At 37.5% G+C, this 14,155-nt stretch overlaps 1 protein-coding gene and 1 pseudogene across 1 annotated transcript in view; both read right to left on the reverse strand.

Annotated features, from left to right (window-relative positions):
• Window positions 1-4,519: 4,519 nt before the first annotated feature.
• On the reverse strand, window positions 4,520-4,633 carry LOC137777119 (small nucleolar RNA SNORA70; annotated as a pseudogene).
• A 3,351-nt stretch (window positions 4,634-7,984) lies between these two features.
• The window catches only part of VPS4B (vacuolar protein sorting 4 homolog B), a 31,149-nt gene continuing 24,978 nt past the window's right edge, over window positions 7,985-14,155 (reverse strand). Inside the window, exons 10-11 of the mRNA XM_068563300.1 lie at window positions 11,095-11,235; window positions 7,985-9,477 (exon numbers count right to left, since the gene is read on the reverse strand). Of these exons, the coding sequence (XP_068419401.1) occupies window positions 9,376-9,477; window positions 11,095-11,235 (243 nt within the window). The 3' untranslated portion in view covers window positions 7,985-9,375. The remainder of the gene's footprint in view (window positions 9,478-11,094; window positions 11,236-14,155) is intronic.

A 14,155-nucleotide genomic window follows, 5' to 3' on the forward strand; every position in this document is an offset into this window, starting at 1 on the left:
GTTAGGTCTATGGTTTGATTGGATTCAGATTACATATTTTTGGTAGGAACACTTCCTAAGTGTATTTGGTATTGCATCCCACCAGGCAGTGCAGTCAGGTTGCCCACGCTCAATTTGATTTCTTGGGTAAGGTGGTGACAACCATATATCTCCTGGTAAAGATCATGTTCCCCTCTGCAATGAGCAAGTACTCTGGGAGGGACACTTGGAAATGTTGGTAGATTGCCACCACCAACTCCTCCCATTCCTGTTTGCAATTCCTCTACCCCCGACAAGAGGTAGAATCTATTTCTCATCCCTTGAAGCTGGATTGGCCTTGTAACTTGGTTTGACCAATATAATGTGATAGAAGAGGTATTTCTTTATTTCTGGTCCTAGGCTTTAAGAGGCCTTGAAGCTTCTTTTTTCCCTCTCAGGGTTAAGCCACCAAGTAAAGGAACTCAGGGTAGACTCTGAATGATGAGGGACCACATGAAGGGGAGAGGCCCAGCCAGCCCAGCTGGAGGCACCAGACGTGAGTGGAGCCATCTGGAATCCTCCGCCTTCGTCAAGCCGCCCTCGCCAAACGCCACGTACAGCAGAGGCAAGCCCTCTCCAGGGAGCTCTGCTAAACTGCAGTCATGAGAAATAATAGACGGTGTTTTAAGGCACTGTGATTTTGAATGATTTGTCTTATAGGAAACAGATCTCATGTAAATATTCTTTCATTCAATAGTTTTAGCATCATCAATCATCCTTGCCTGGATCAACCATGTCATTGGGGTTGCCAGAGGATAGTTTAAAATCTGTTATTCTCTCTACCTTCATTAGCTGGCTTGTTTTATTGAGAGAGTGAGTGAGCAGGGGGAGAGGGGAGAACACCAGCTTTCCCTCACTGACTAGGTATAAACTAACTGTACTGTGTCTTCTAAAAGTGAGGGTAAATGCTTACTCTTTCCCATTAGTTATTAGTTTCAGAATAAAAAGTTGATGTAATATTTACCTCCAAGGATGATAAATCAGGTTCTCTCCAATTCTTTTCCTCTGGTCTTGTTTAGATGTCGCTCCTCCATAGTCACATGGCTCCCTATGTATAGCTCTGTCACTGAACTCCAAGTGTTGCACTGTATTCATCTGTCTATCCTGTTAACTGGACTGCAAGTTTCATTTTTTTTCTTTTCTGGCTGTGCCATGTGGCATGTGGGATCTTAGTTCCCCAACCGGGGATCGAACCCAGGTCCCCTGAAGTGGAAGCGGGGAGTCCTAACCACTGGACTGCCAGGGAATTCCCTGGACTGTAAGTTTCTTGAGGGCAGGAACATTGGAGGCTCAGACTCAAACACACACAAAGTTCTTAGTGAAACTAGATTTCTGCCGTACTTCTACTATCAGTTTTTTCTTCATGCATATATCTTGCATAGTTTAGATAATAATTTCTAATTTTTTTATCCTGCAACTGTTTTTGTCTTGGTTATCTTGATTTATTGACCTTAGACATGATTCTGTTTCCTATTTGATAGATGAGCCCTTAGCTCACTTACATTAACACTTCTCTTCTCCCTCCCAATTTTTGATAGTAAATATCACCATTTAGAATTCTTTTATTGGTTACATTTGAAACTTTTAATATTTTAAAACCACTATTTCTTCATCAATTTTTGAAACCTTGCATTACTATCCATTTTTTAAGATTAAGCTTATATAATGTCTGCATCCTTTTTTAAAAAAGGATTTAAGATATGGGGATATATGTATATGTATAGCTGATTCACTTTGTTATAAAGCAGAAACTAATACACCATTGTAAAGCAATTATACTCCAATAAAGATGTTAAAAAGAAAAGGATTTAACTTTTATTTTTAAAAAATATTTTATTGTTATTTTTTTGGCCGCCCTGCGCAGCTTGTGGGATCTTAGCTCCTCACCACGGATTGAACCCGGGCCCTCAGCAGTGAAAGTGCGGAGTCCTAACCAGTGGATCACCAGGGAATTCCTGTCTATATCCTTTTTAACACACCTCTTTCAATACTCAACGATCTCAGATGTATCTTAATGAAATATTAGGCAAACAGAAGAACATATAAAATGTAGGCCCTGATACTCTCTAAAACTCACTTTTCTGCACTGTCCATCCTGAGGAGTTAAATGGGTCCCTGGTAGATAACACCACACAGCATCTTCCATGTTCTGAATAGTGGCACGAATTGGTGTGATTTCTCCTAGGTTTGTAAATACTGCTTTACTGTTTTTTCAGGAGAGGGGAGTTCCCGGGGCCCTTCTTTTCCTATTAACCTTCACTCCTTGGGCCAGGGAACTGCTGTGGTGACTCTGACCACTGCTGAGGATACTTGTGCAGAGTGCCACTGGGCCTGCTGTGGTGCAGACTCCAGTCAAAACTCCACCTCACTTATCACTGGCCTCCCATAAAGGCTCTCTTGAATAGTGGACCACAATGACTTTCTGATTCTCTGGTAAAGAATATTAGCTCAGGAACTTCCCTGGCGGTCCGGTGGTTAAGACCCCGTGCTTCCAATGCAGGGGGCGTGGGTTTGATCCCTGGTCTGGGAACTAAGATCCCACATGCCGCATGGCACATCCAAAAAAAAAAAAGACCACAAAAAACAAAGAATATTAGTTCAGAGCCAGTGTCCAGTAATGCTGTATGCCCTTTCTTTATTTCACGGTAGCCTTAAGCAGCGTCAGACCCTTTGGGGAAAGCTGAAGGGAAGCTCCCAGTGCACCTGAGATGTTCCTGTAGGATCCTTCCTCAACAATACAGAGTCTCCACTTCTTTCAAGTGGTGTAGAGTCTATGACCGGATTGTGGTCTGGAAATTGAGTGGGGTGCGCCATCATGATGGGCAGACCTCTGCTTACCAGCTTTTTGGTTATACCAACACAGCGGCCCTTAGTGATGATCCTAAGGACCCTGCCACCCTTGAATCACTGGTCAAGATCTCTGCAGGAAAGACCACCGTGATTATCACGCCAGCCCTGCAGCCTAATGTGGTGACCAAGTCCACCTGGCTTGTGCTGGCTAATTGCCACTACTTGGCTTCTGCAACCGAAAGATCGTTTCCAGCTCCAATGAAATCAAGGACCCAAAAAACACTCTGGAATGCATTCCTTTCATCTATCAGTGCCTTGGTTAAGGGGCTGGGTTGTGGGTCTTCTCCAGGAACTTGTGGCTTTGTGAGTGATTCTCATGTGATAAATCCACTCCAGCATTTCTCCTCCTAGATATTGGGTTCTTTCTTTCACATCACCTTAACTGGAGTTCAGAGTGGTCGACTGTCAAGTTCAATTTCTTCAACCAGTAAAGCAAACAATTAAAATCACTCTTGGCTGCTCAAACCAAAATTCTAAATTCAGAACCTGTTGACTGAACCCATACTGATAGATTCAATCATATCTGAAGTCAGACTCTTTTCTTGGATGATCACCGACATAATCCATTCCCATGCATAGTTCTCGAGATACTGCCTGATACTCAGAACCCTCCAAGCTCTCACAAATATACATATTTCGATAGTATGGATCCTACTCTACTGAATTTCCTTACCTTCACATAAAAAAAAATCTTGGTGAATCTGTGAATTCCACTGATATAATTTGGCAACCTACAGGATCAAATACTGAGTTTTGCTTTTGATTACTTTAGTACGGTGAATACAACAAATGTTGCTTTTAGCACAGTCATGGCGGATCCCTGGGTTTCCAATTAGCAGTCCTTGAAGTTCTCATGCCTTCATTTTGTTGTACAGCAGCTGCAAAGTAGTTCCCCTATGTCTTGTCCTCACTGGACACTTCATTCCATGAGACCATAGGCAATAATATAATTAGCCGTGTCACCATCCAGTAGATGCTATTGATGCTGCTGCGATCCTGTTTTTAATGTCCTGCCATCTCTGTGGTGCTCAAGATTGAAGGACCTGGGTGGCAGCACCTGATAAACCAAGGGCCCACATGACGTCTGCCACCTAATGAAGAAAAGCAGGATCTCCCCACTTTGGTTCCTATAGAAGGAAGCCAGGGCCAGTCCCAAAACCAGGTAGGCGATTTAGATGAACATTCCTCCAAAGAACATTTGTTTGATGAGTATCTTTTCTGTTCTTCTTTTTGACAGGGAAATAGGATTTACCGGCTGGCAGGAGTAAGGAGGGGACGGTGCCAAGGCGCTCAGGAGCGCAGGGCCCGCCTTGTGTCCAGGGGTACGCCTAGGGCTGTGTTCGACCCCACAGTCTTCCGGGGTCATGAGCTGCTTTTCAGCAACCAGGTTTTCAAATTCATCCACATTAAACTTAGTATATCCCTGCTTCCTGGAGATGTGGATCTTCTGGTGGCCAGGGAACTTGAACTTGGCCCTGTGGAGGGCCTCAATCACATGCTCCTTGTTCTGCAGCTTGGTGCAGATGCACATTATGACTTGGCCAATGTGGCCCCTGGCCCCTGTGCCCTGGGGCTTTCCAAAGGCCCCGTGCATACCTGTCTGGAGCCTAGATTGGGGACAGCATGTCAGTCATGAATGTCCACTGGAAAGGGCTGTCTTCAAGGTACCTTAGGGTAACCTGTACAGACAACAGGCTGCTGTTTGCCGCTACTGCACCCTGGGCCCCCAAGGGGAAAAGAGCACAGTCGGCTGAATTGGAAGCAAATGCTGTCCTTTTTTCTTCTTTCTCTTCTTAAAACCTTTTCTGTTATTTCATAGAGTTCCAGAGGAGACAAATTCCTGTGATCAGCTGTCAAGCTGACTGTAATTCTTACTTAAAAACTTTTACTTTAATTTTTGGAAATTAAAGTATTTAAAGATAAAAACAAAGAAAAAAATAAGTATCCATATTCCTATCATGCAGATTTAGCCACTGTTAATTGCTTGATATATTTGTCTTCATTCCTAATTTTCTTCTCTTTTAAAAGAAATAAAAATTGCAGGGTAACAGGGAGAGAGGCAAAAACTATACATGCTCATTGTAAAGTATTCAGACTTAGAAAAAATACAAAGACTCATTCACTCAATAAATATTTATTGAGCACCCATCAGGCACCAATACTGTTCCAGACACTGAAGGTACAGGAGACAATAAAACAGACAAGAAAATCCCAGCTTTCATGGAATATACATGTTAGGAGAAAAAATTACAAATAAGAAAAGTAGTAAATTATATAGTATGTTGGATGATGATAAGTGCTACAGAGAAAAATAAAGCAGGGATTGGGGTATAAGGAGAGTCAGGACGAATTGCAATTTTAAATAGGATGACCAGGGAAGGTCTCAGTGGAATCTGAAAATAAACTTAAAGGACCTGAAAGAGGTGAAGAAAGGAAAAAAATCAAGCCAAATCTCACTACCCATAAATAACATAATGAACGTAAGGTGAAAGTAATTCCAGATATCTTTCTATGTATATGTACAGATATCTGGATGAATGGTTATGATGGATGTACAGAAAGATACAGCTGGGAGAAATATACTGTTACAAAAAATGAATTCACACTATAAAAGATTTCTTTTCAATCATCAATAATCTGTTTATTAAGCACCTATTTTTGTTTCTGGAGACATACATATATACATACATATATCTATATCACCCAGATGTGGGTTTGGGATTGCATTAAATCTAGAATCAATTTGGTTAGAAATGATACATATATTTTAAAAATTATTTATTTATTTATGGCCTGCGGGACCTTAGTTCCCCAACCAGGGACTGAACCCAGGCCCCTGGCAGTGGAAGCACGGAGTCTTAACCACTGGACCACCAGGGAAGTCTCAGAAATGATATTTTTCATAAGAGCCTTCCAACTCATGAATGGGTCCCATCACTCCATTTATTCAGGTCTTCTTTAGTTTCTTGTGGTAATGTTTCATAATTTTCTATGCTGAGGTCTTACACATCTTTCAGATTTATTTGAAGGTATTTGATGCTTTCTGATGTTACTGCAATCAGTACTGTTTTAATTTCAATTTCTAATTGTTGCTAGAATACAGAAATACAATTATTTTTATTTATTAGCCTGTATCCTGTAATCTTCTTATATTCAGATTCTAAGTTTATTAATTTGGATTTTCTACATACACAATCATGTCACCTGAGAATGACAATTCTGTTTCTTCCTTTTTAACACTGGCTAGAATCTCCTGCACAAAACTGAAAAGGAGTGGTGACAGCAGGCACCTCTGTCTTCTTCCTGATCTCTGGGGAGTTAAAGTTTTCAATAATTCACAATTAAGTATGATGTCTGTTAGAATTTGTTTGTTTCTTTAGTGGATGCTCTTTATTAAATTCAGAAGCTCTCTTCAATTCCTAGTTTGAGTTAAAAAAAGAAAAATCACAAACGGGTGCTGGATTTTATTAAATGCTTTTTATGACTCTATGAAGATAACTTTTTCCCTTTATTCCTGTAAATGTGGTTAAATAGTAATTTTTCAATGTTGAACTACAGTCCTTGCTTTGCGTTGCAGCATGTAAACGGAAACTTGCTGGTTTCTGTGGCGTAAATCACTTCCACCATGGCAGGTTTCAAGCTACCAATGAGGTGACTGAACAGGTGGGCAGAAATGTGTAAAAATGGTTCTTGTGAGCCAGTATGAGCCAGCTCTGGCACACCTCTGATTTCAGTTCCCAGTAACGAAAATGTACCACAACTTCACTAGACCAGCAGGAACCAAGCAACTTCAAATTACCTATTTTACTGAAAGTCTCACAGACAATCTAGGAACTAGATAAAATATGGATATAACTCCCTTAATTTTTTCAAGCCTTTATTAAGTACCTAATAAACAGTGTCTAGCACTATGCTAATGCAAAGGAAAACATAACTGTTTGAAGAGCTTACAATCTAAACGATCTAAACAAAATTAACAGAGTGTGCTTGACACTTGGAGAAAAATCTTAAGATAGTCACAACAACTCGGTGCTAAAGAAATCCAAAGGTTGGGGTAGTTTAGGAATTCTTCCTGGAAGAGATTATATGGGTCATAAGCTAGGTCTTAATGGAAATCACGGGATTTGGACCAGCAGAGGAAAGAAGAAAGGAGGCAGGAAATCACCCGGTACCCGTGAGAGCTCACAAAGCTGGGCAACATTTCCAGCACTGTGTTGGGGAGGTGTGCCTCCATTTCCTACCTGTGCCGCTGCAAGTGGCTAAATGATACTTCACATTAGTAATCAAATACACTCATTCTGTCTCTCTGCATGTTGATGACAGTAAACTCAAAAACCAATTTCCTACTGAAATACTTTTATAATTAAGGTGCCTATAGAGTTTTCAGACTGAGACAAAAAAATGTTCTTAAACATCCAGGAACAGCTAGCTCATAGAGTTGCTCTAGTAGGGTTTACTTGGTGGCTCAGAAAACATCTACCCAAAATCATAATGGCCAAGGTCCAGACAGAGCCTGAATATTGTTTCCTCTTGAGTATTTATCTGCCCATAAAGAACACATGGAAATGACTTATGCTCTACCATTCTAAAATAAGTCTAAAATTATTAGATTCTAGAAACAGTTTTAAAACCAGAAATGTGGAAAATGGAGCTATGGCTAGAAGTGACATGGATACTGAGGCACGGTTCTCAGAGCACATGTAAGAATTGAGGGATCAAGTATCCACTTATCATCAACACTGGACTTACACACTACTTGGCCAATTTAAGTAAAATACTTCCTCAAAACAAATTTTGGATTCACAAAAAAATCTGGATTTCAGCTATTATATAGTTATAATAATATAGTTATGTTAATTCTCCTAATGACATGATTAATAGCAATACTGTATGATTCTGAGGTGGATAAAGTAAAATGTCTCGTAAGACATACGCAAAGAACTCAGTGTTGGTGTGCCAAGTTAATTCCCAACCCTCACACAGAAGTTACTGAAAAATAGAATTTTCATGCATACATCCTTAATTAATAATTTTTAATGATTTCTTTGTATCTAATCAATTTAGATAATATTTTCTCCTATACGGAAGATCCCAAAATAAAGAAGCACACACAGAATACAGCCAATAGTAGGTTGTATCAATTTACTTCACGTAAGAACAGCATATTTCAGGCCTACGACTTCCATTTAATATCAACGAAAACAATCTGTACAGAAAACCCAAAGGCAACCATATAGCACAATATGTAAAATGTGCAAATATACTTTAAAAGGCAAGTTATTCTATAGCATTTTCAAGGCAGAACTTTATAGTAAATTAAGGAATCTACCTCATTCTAGCTGACTTAATAATCCTTTGCATATAGAGCCAATGCAAATGTACAAGGCACAACTTAGTGTTGGTGCTCAAGTATATAACACACACCCTCAGATTATTTATTTGAAGATATTAAAATAACACAATATCATGTTTGTATTTTATTATTTAAGGAGACATCAGCTCATTTCTAAAGCTTCATGAAACATTACACTGATAACATACGTGTGGCCAGGACGAGCTGTTCCCTGAACTTAAAAGGTAAAAGACAAGACTCTAGCTAACCTACATTAAAAAAAATTTATATGTATGTACACACACCCCCCCCCCCCCCACCACACACAAGAAACTTCCCATAATCCAAAGGGAGGCTGTTCCTTTCAGCAAAGGTTGCCATTACAGTATTTCAGGGCAGAATTATTTAAAAAGTACACATTTATTAACCACCTGTTTTGGTCAATCTTGCTACAAAAAGACACTGAAATAGACAATTTTCTTCTTCAAGATAGAGACAATGCCTAATTTAGAGAGTCTTTCTCTTGAGATTGCACAGTAAAAGGTATTATTTAATGAAATATAAAAAAGCTTGCTGCTTTTATAGAAATTATTTAAATCTACATGGAGAAAAAAGCCAACCTATCAAAAAACCAATGAGAGCCTTGGCTAGAACACAATTCAAAATCTTTCAAACCCAGTCAGTGCTCTTTGCTGTTTTACTGCCCATCCCTGAGAGTAAATCATTTTTAATTTTTTTAATAAAGTAAATAAATTTTACACTGATGAGAATGATGCTTAAGTTTTTTTTCAAAATATGAAATAAGCCCCATTTCATTTTAGTTAAAAAATAAAAAATGAATGCTCTTTGCAAAGACCACTATTTATAACAATTTAAAATATTTGTATCTCAATCAATTTTAATCTTCTTTTTACTAGGTCATTTCTATGTTTTTGCTATTTATGTCACTCATTTGCTTATAACCCATTATTTTATAATTTTTGTTAACAGGAGGATTTAATTGGTAATGGAGCAAAAGTACATATAAAACTTAAAAGAATGCTGAAGTGAGAGACCTCTATTTTCCTGCAGTAAGAGAGTTTTACTGGAAATAATCTGACTGCCATCCAAGAAAGGCAAAAATACCTATGAAAGAGAGAACACACATGGTAAACGTCTTCCTTGTTGTCTTTGGTCTAGCCTTCTTGGCCAAAATCTTCTGTAAACTTCTTTAATTTCAACAAGTCGTGTTCATTGACTGTGGGCTTTGTGCTAGATAGCGACCGTAACATATCCGACTGTCAGGAAAAAAGAAGGGGGGGAGTATTTGTAATAGATTGGACGGAATAAAAAACATTTCTTTATCAACATTCCTAACTTCTGCCTAAGGTTAAATCTGAAAATCTGCATCGTGCCATAAACTACTGACAATAAACTCTCTTGTTTTCCTGAAGGACATCTTTGACTAAGTTATTCCTTTGCTTATAAACTTTCAGTTGCTTGCCTTGTCCCGATCACAACTTTCAAAGGCTCCTCAGCACCCTAAGGAAGTACAGTCCTCTTAGCCTGATGATCAAGGCCTCCAGAATTAAGTTCCCGATCGCTTTTCTGGCCGTATCTGTTTATTCTTAAACAAGAGAGCAGTTGGCTAAGTGCAACTCAAAAGGAATACGGTCATTCACTTATACTTACGTGAAACAGAATAATACCATTTAATCAAAATCAACTAATCAAAAAGTTTAACTGTTAGTTAAAATTACAATCAAAATGGTAAGAAAATATACAAATATCAAGGATTCATTAAAAAATTAACTTCTAGGCCATGTCTCCTGTAAAACAGTATGGAAAACAGTCAAAAGAACCAAAACTTTAAAAAATAAACCAAGGATTGCAACAAAAAAGGATTTCTGAATAATTTCTCAGATAAGCATTGTGGTTGATTAACACATAAATATATCTATGTTTACAGATGTATTTCTCTCTCTATATGCATATAAACTTATATACATATATGTACATATATGTCTATATATCTAGGTCTACATATCATGTGAAAGTTTCCCCTTTGAAAGTTACTGTTAATTTTGACATATAGAGTTAAAAATCTATAACTAAAGCAGAAGATTTTAAAAAATGACTGTTCATCAATAAGAAAACATAAACATAATAAACGTACATTTTCAATCACAGTAAGTTCCCTAAAATTAATATGGCTTACAAAATAAAAAAGTCTTATGAATTATTTTATTTCTTCCAATAGAAACTACAGAAATGTAATTTTTATGAATATTTTAATTCCTCTAATATAAACAGAAATATAATTTTTTATAATAAAAATTTTGTTTTCAGAACTTTTTAAAAGAGTAGTGCATTATTTAAACTTTCTATGAGGGCTTTGAGAAGTAAAACAGAAAAATGCTATTATGAATACTATGATTCATGCATTAGCGTTTCTGGATATTTTACAAAATCTGAGATTCAGGGAAAAAAATTTTTACCAATCCTACCATTTTGGTGATAATATCCCAGCTATAAGAACTATAATGTCAGAAACCTGTATGTTTTTAAAAACAGCTTATTCACTTAAAATTTCCTCGAAGCCTAAGAAAACATTTTAAAGATAATTATTTTTTATATTTTACATTCAACTAATCTTTAAAACTTTTTAAGTAGTTAGTATTAACTTTTTTGAACTAATTTTACAAAACTGAAACTTTTATCTGACAAATTATAAAATATAATTTTTTTTTTGGCTGCACGGTGCAGCATGCGGGAGGTTTAGTTCCCCAACCAGGACTCGAACCCACGCCCCCCCTTCACTGGAAGCATGGAGTCTTAACCACTGGACTGCCAGGGAAGTCCCCATAAAATATAACGTTTTAAAATTTTTCTTAAAAGCAAACAAAATGTCAAACCATGCAAACAACTGGCTCCAAAAGTTTATCCCCAGGGACATCCATCCACGTCATCTCAATGGCACCAGGATCACCTGGAGAACAGGGTGTTAGCAGATCATCTACTATGTTGTTAGGATCAGCTTGTGAAGGTCCGCGAACCTGGAATAAACAGTACAACAACAGAACAAATTAAATAAACATTAAGATTCAGACCATTATCAGGAAATCTGAAAATGTACTATTATTTTATGTTTTGTTAAAATGCTTACTTCTGAAAATAAACAGAAGGGTATACAACAAAAAGTGCAATTAGCTCTGGGTGATGGGATAGATTTTGCTTGATTTTAATTTTTTTCTTGGATGATTTTCTATATTTCAAATTTCCTACAATAAATTACTTAGATGATCATAGGGAGAAAATAAGTTAAAATAAAGTAAAGAAACAATTACCTGTAGATAAAATTTTCTTTTTTTTTTTTCCTAATGATTATTAAGTGGTCATAATCCTAGAGACCAAAAATGGACTTACTTAACACACTGCTATATTTAAAATAGATAACCAACAAGGACCTACTGTATAACACAGGGAACTCCGCTCAATACTCTGTAATAACCTAAATGGGAAAAGAATTCAAAAAAGAATAGATACATGTATAACAATCACTTTGCTGTACGAAACTACCACAGCAATGTTAATCAACTATACTCCAATATAAAAAAAAAAAAAAGAAAAATGACCTACTTAAAAATTCCTTTAAGTTACTCTGTTTTCCATAGCCGAGAAATTTCTGTGATCTTTGGAAGGTTTATTACTGTGAAATTACTGAATCTTTCTGTCTTTCCCCTCAGAAACTCCTTCTTCAAATATAAGTACAAAATTAAATGCTAAATGTAATTTCAGTGCTATCTTACAATTCATAACTGATTTAAAAGAAAAAGTTTTAATAACACCCAGAAAAAGAACCTTTGTGACATAGAGTCACATATAATATTTAGAAGGCAACACACTTGTATCAAACCAGGGACTGCTTCCATACTTAACACTTGTTTTACAATGATCGATCTTAAATACTGTCTCAGGATTGGGGCAGGGGTAGAGAAATAAATATTTTCACGTTACTATGTGTATTTTATTGTCTGCCTTTGCTCACAACAATTTCAGTGGCAGGGATTTTTGTGTTTTTTAACTATTGTACTCTGACTTACCTCTGGGCCCAGATTAGTACTTATACATTTAATAAATAAAATACACAGGCAAACTTGTTCTTGCTAATTGAAAAATGGAGTAGAAGATGGAGCCACAGAAAGATCTACTATAGTTGGTGACACAAAAGGCCTGATTTTTAAAAGAGATTTGCCTGGGAATTCCCCAGCGGTCCAGTGGTTAGGACTCGCCGCTTTCACTGCCGGGTTCAATCCCTGGTCTGGGAACTAAGATCCTGCAAGCTGTGCAGCACAGCCAAAAAACAAAAAGAGAAAGAAAGAGAGAAAGAAGAACGCAATTTGGCTGCTTCACCTTTATCCTCCTAACAAGGGCCTGGCTTTAGGGTCATACAAGCCATCCCTAGTAGTTATACAGAGAACTGAACGGAAATTTCTGAGTATGGAAGAACTGAGTTCCTTCTAAATGGCCAAGAGAATTTAAGAAAAAACACAATGGTTGTGGCATAAACTTGATTCTGAGCTAACCATATTTCTCTCAGTAACGAAATGGCTGAAGAAGAGATGAGTAATATTTACTGGGCTATTCAGGTACCATGACAGCTGTTTTATGAATATTCCTTCATTTCATTTTCATAAGAGCATTTCAAAGTAGTATTATCATCCTTACTTAAGAAATGATAAAAAATGAGACTTAAAAAGGTAATTCAATTTGGTCAAGGAGATAAAACAAGTAAATTGTAGAGTCAGGCTTCAAATTCAGGTTTTAATTCAAGCGCCTCATTTTTAAAAAAAAATTATTTTACTATGGTATATAACAGACATATATGTGTATCAGAGTCATGACATATTAGTTTGTCATATATCGATGGATTAGGTTTGCTAACAGTGTTTCAGGATTTTCATATCTACGTTCATAAGCATACTGGAGACTGCTGTCCTCAGCAAGAGAGCTGGTCCAAATTACCTAGTCTACTGTTACTTAAATTGAATATCCCAAGACCACAGTCTTTTCACAAAATTCTCTCTCAAACTATATACACTCAAGTCATTCATGCAGACCAAACAGTGCATGGGAGGAGCAGGAGAGAAGAACGGTTGAGGCTTCTGAAGTACACCTTACCTAGAGAAAAATCACACCTCCAATCCTCTCTAGCTGTACCTTGGCAAACTGTGTTAAAAACATCCAAGTCCCAGTTTAATCATGTTAGTCTAGGACTAACCATCAACAGGTGGCTATATGTACCTTTTGTAGAGCTTCTGTGAGGACCAAATAAAATAGGAAGATGATGGAGCAAACACAGTGCTGGGTACGTGAATATTTAAACAATATTAGCTATTATTATTTTTACTTTATTAATGAGGTGTAAACGTACCAGATTCTGCTCGAGGATATTCTAGTTACATCAGAGACAATCATAGATTTAAGTTTCTATACTTACATCAAAATAATAAATACTTCAAAAATCACTGCATACAAAGTTTTAAAACACTTTGGGAGAACTTATTTTCAATGAAACGGAAACGTAACCTTTTATGTAAATCTAGTTATTTATTATACAAAACTGAAATCTTCCTAAAATTCTTCAAAGACAAGTCAATCATAGTCTCAAAACTTGATTTTAAAAATATATGGGGCTTCCCTGGTGGCGCAGTGGTTGAGAATCTGCCTGCCAATGCAGGGGACACGGGTTCGAGCCCTGGTCTGGGAGGATCCCACATGCCGCGGAGCGACTAGGCCCGTGAGCCACAATTACTGAGCCTGCGCGTCTGGAGCCTGTGCTCCGCAACAAGAGAGGCCGCGATAGTGAGAGGCCCGCGCACCGCGATGAAGAGTGGCCCCCGCTTGCCGCAACTGGAGAAAGCCCTCGCACAGAAACGAAGACCCAACACAGCCATAAATAAATAAATAAATAAA

This window comes from Eschrichtius robustus, chromosome 14, assembly GCF_028021215.1.
Source record: "Eschrichtius robustus isolate mEscRob2 chromosome 14, mEscRob2.pri, whole genome shotgun sequence".
Classification (NCBI taxonomy): domain Eukaryota; kingdom Metazoa; phylum Chordata; class Mammalia; order Artiodactyla; family Eschrichtiidae; genus Eschrichtius; species Eschrichtius robustus.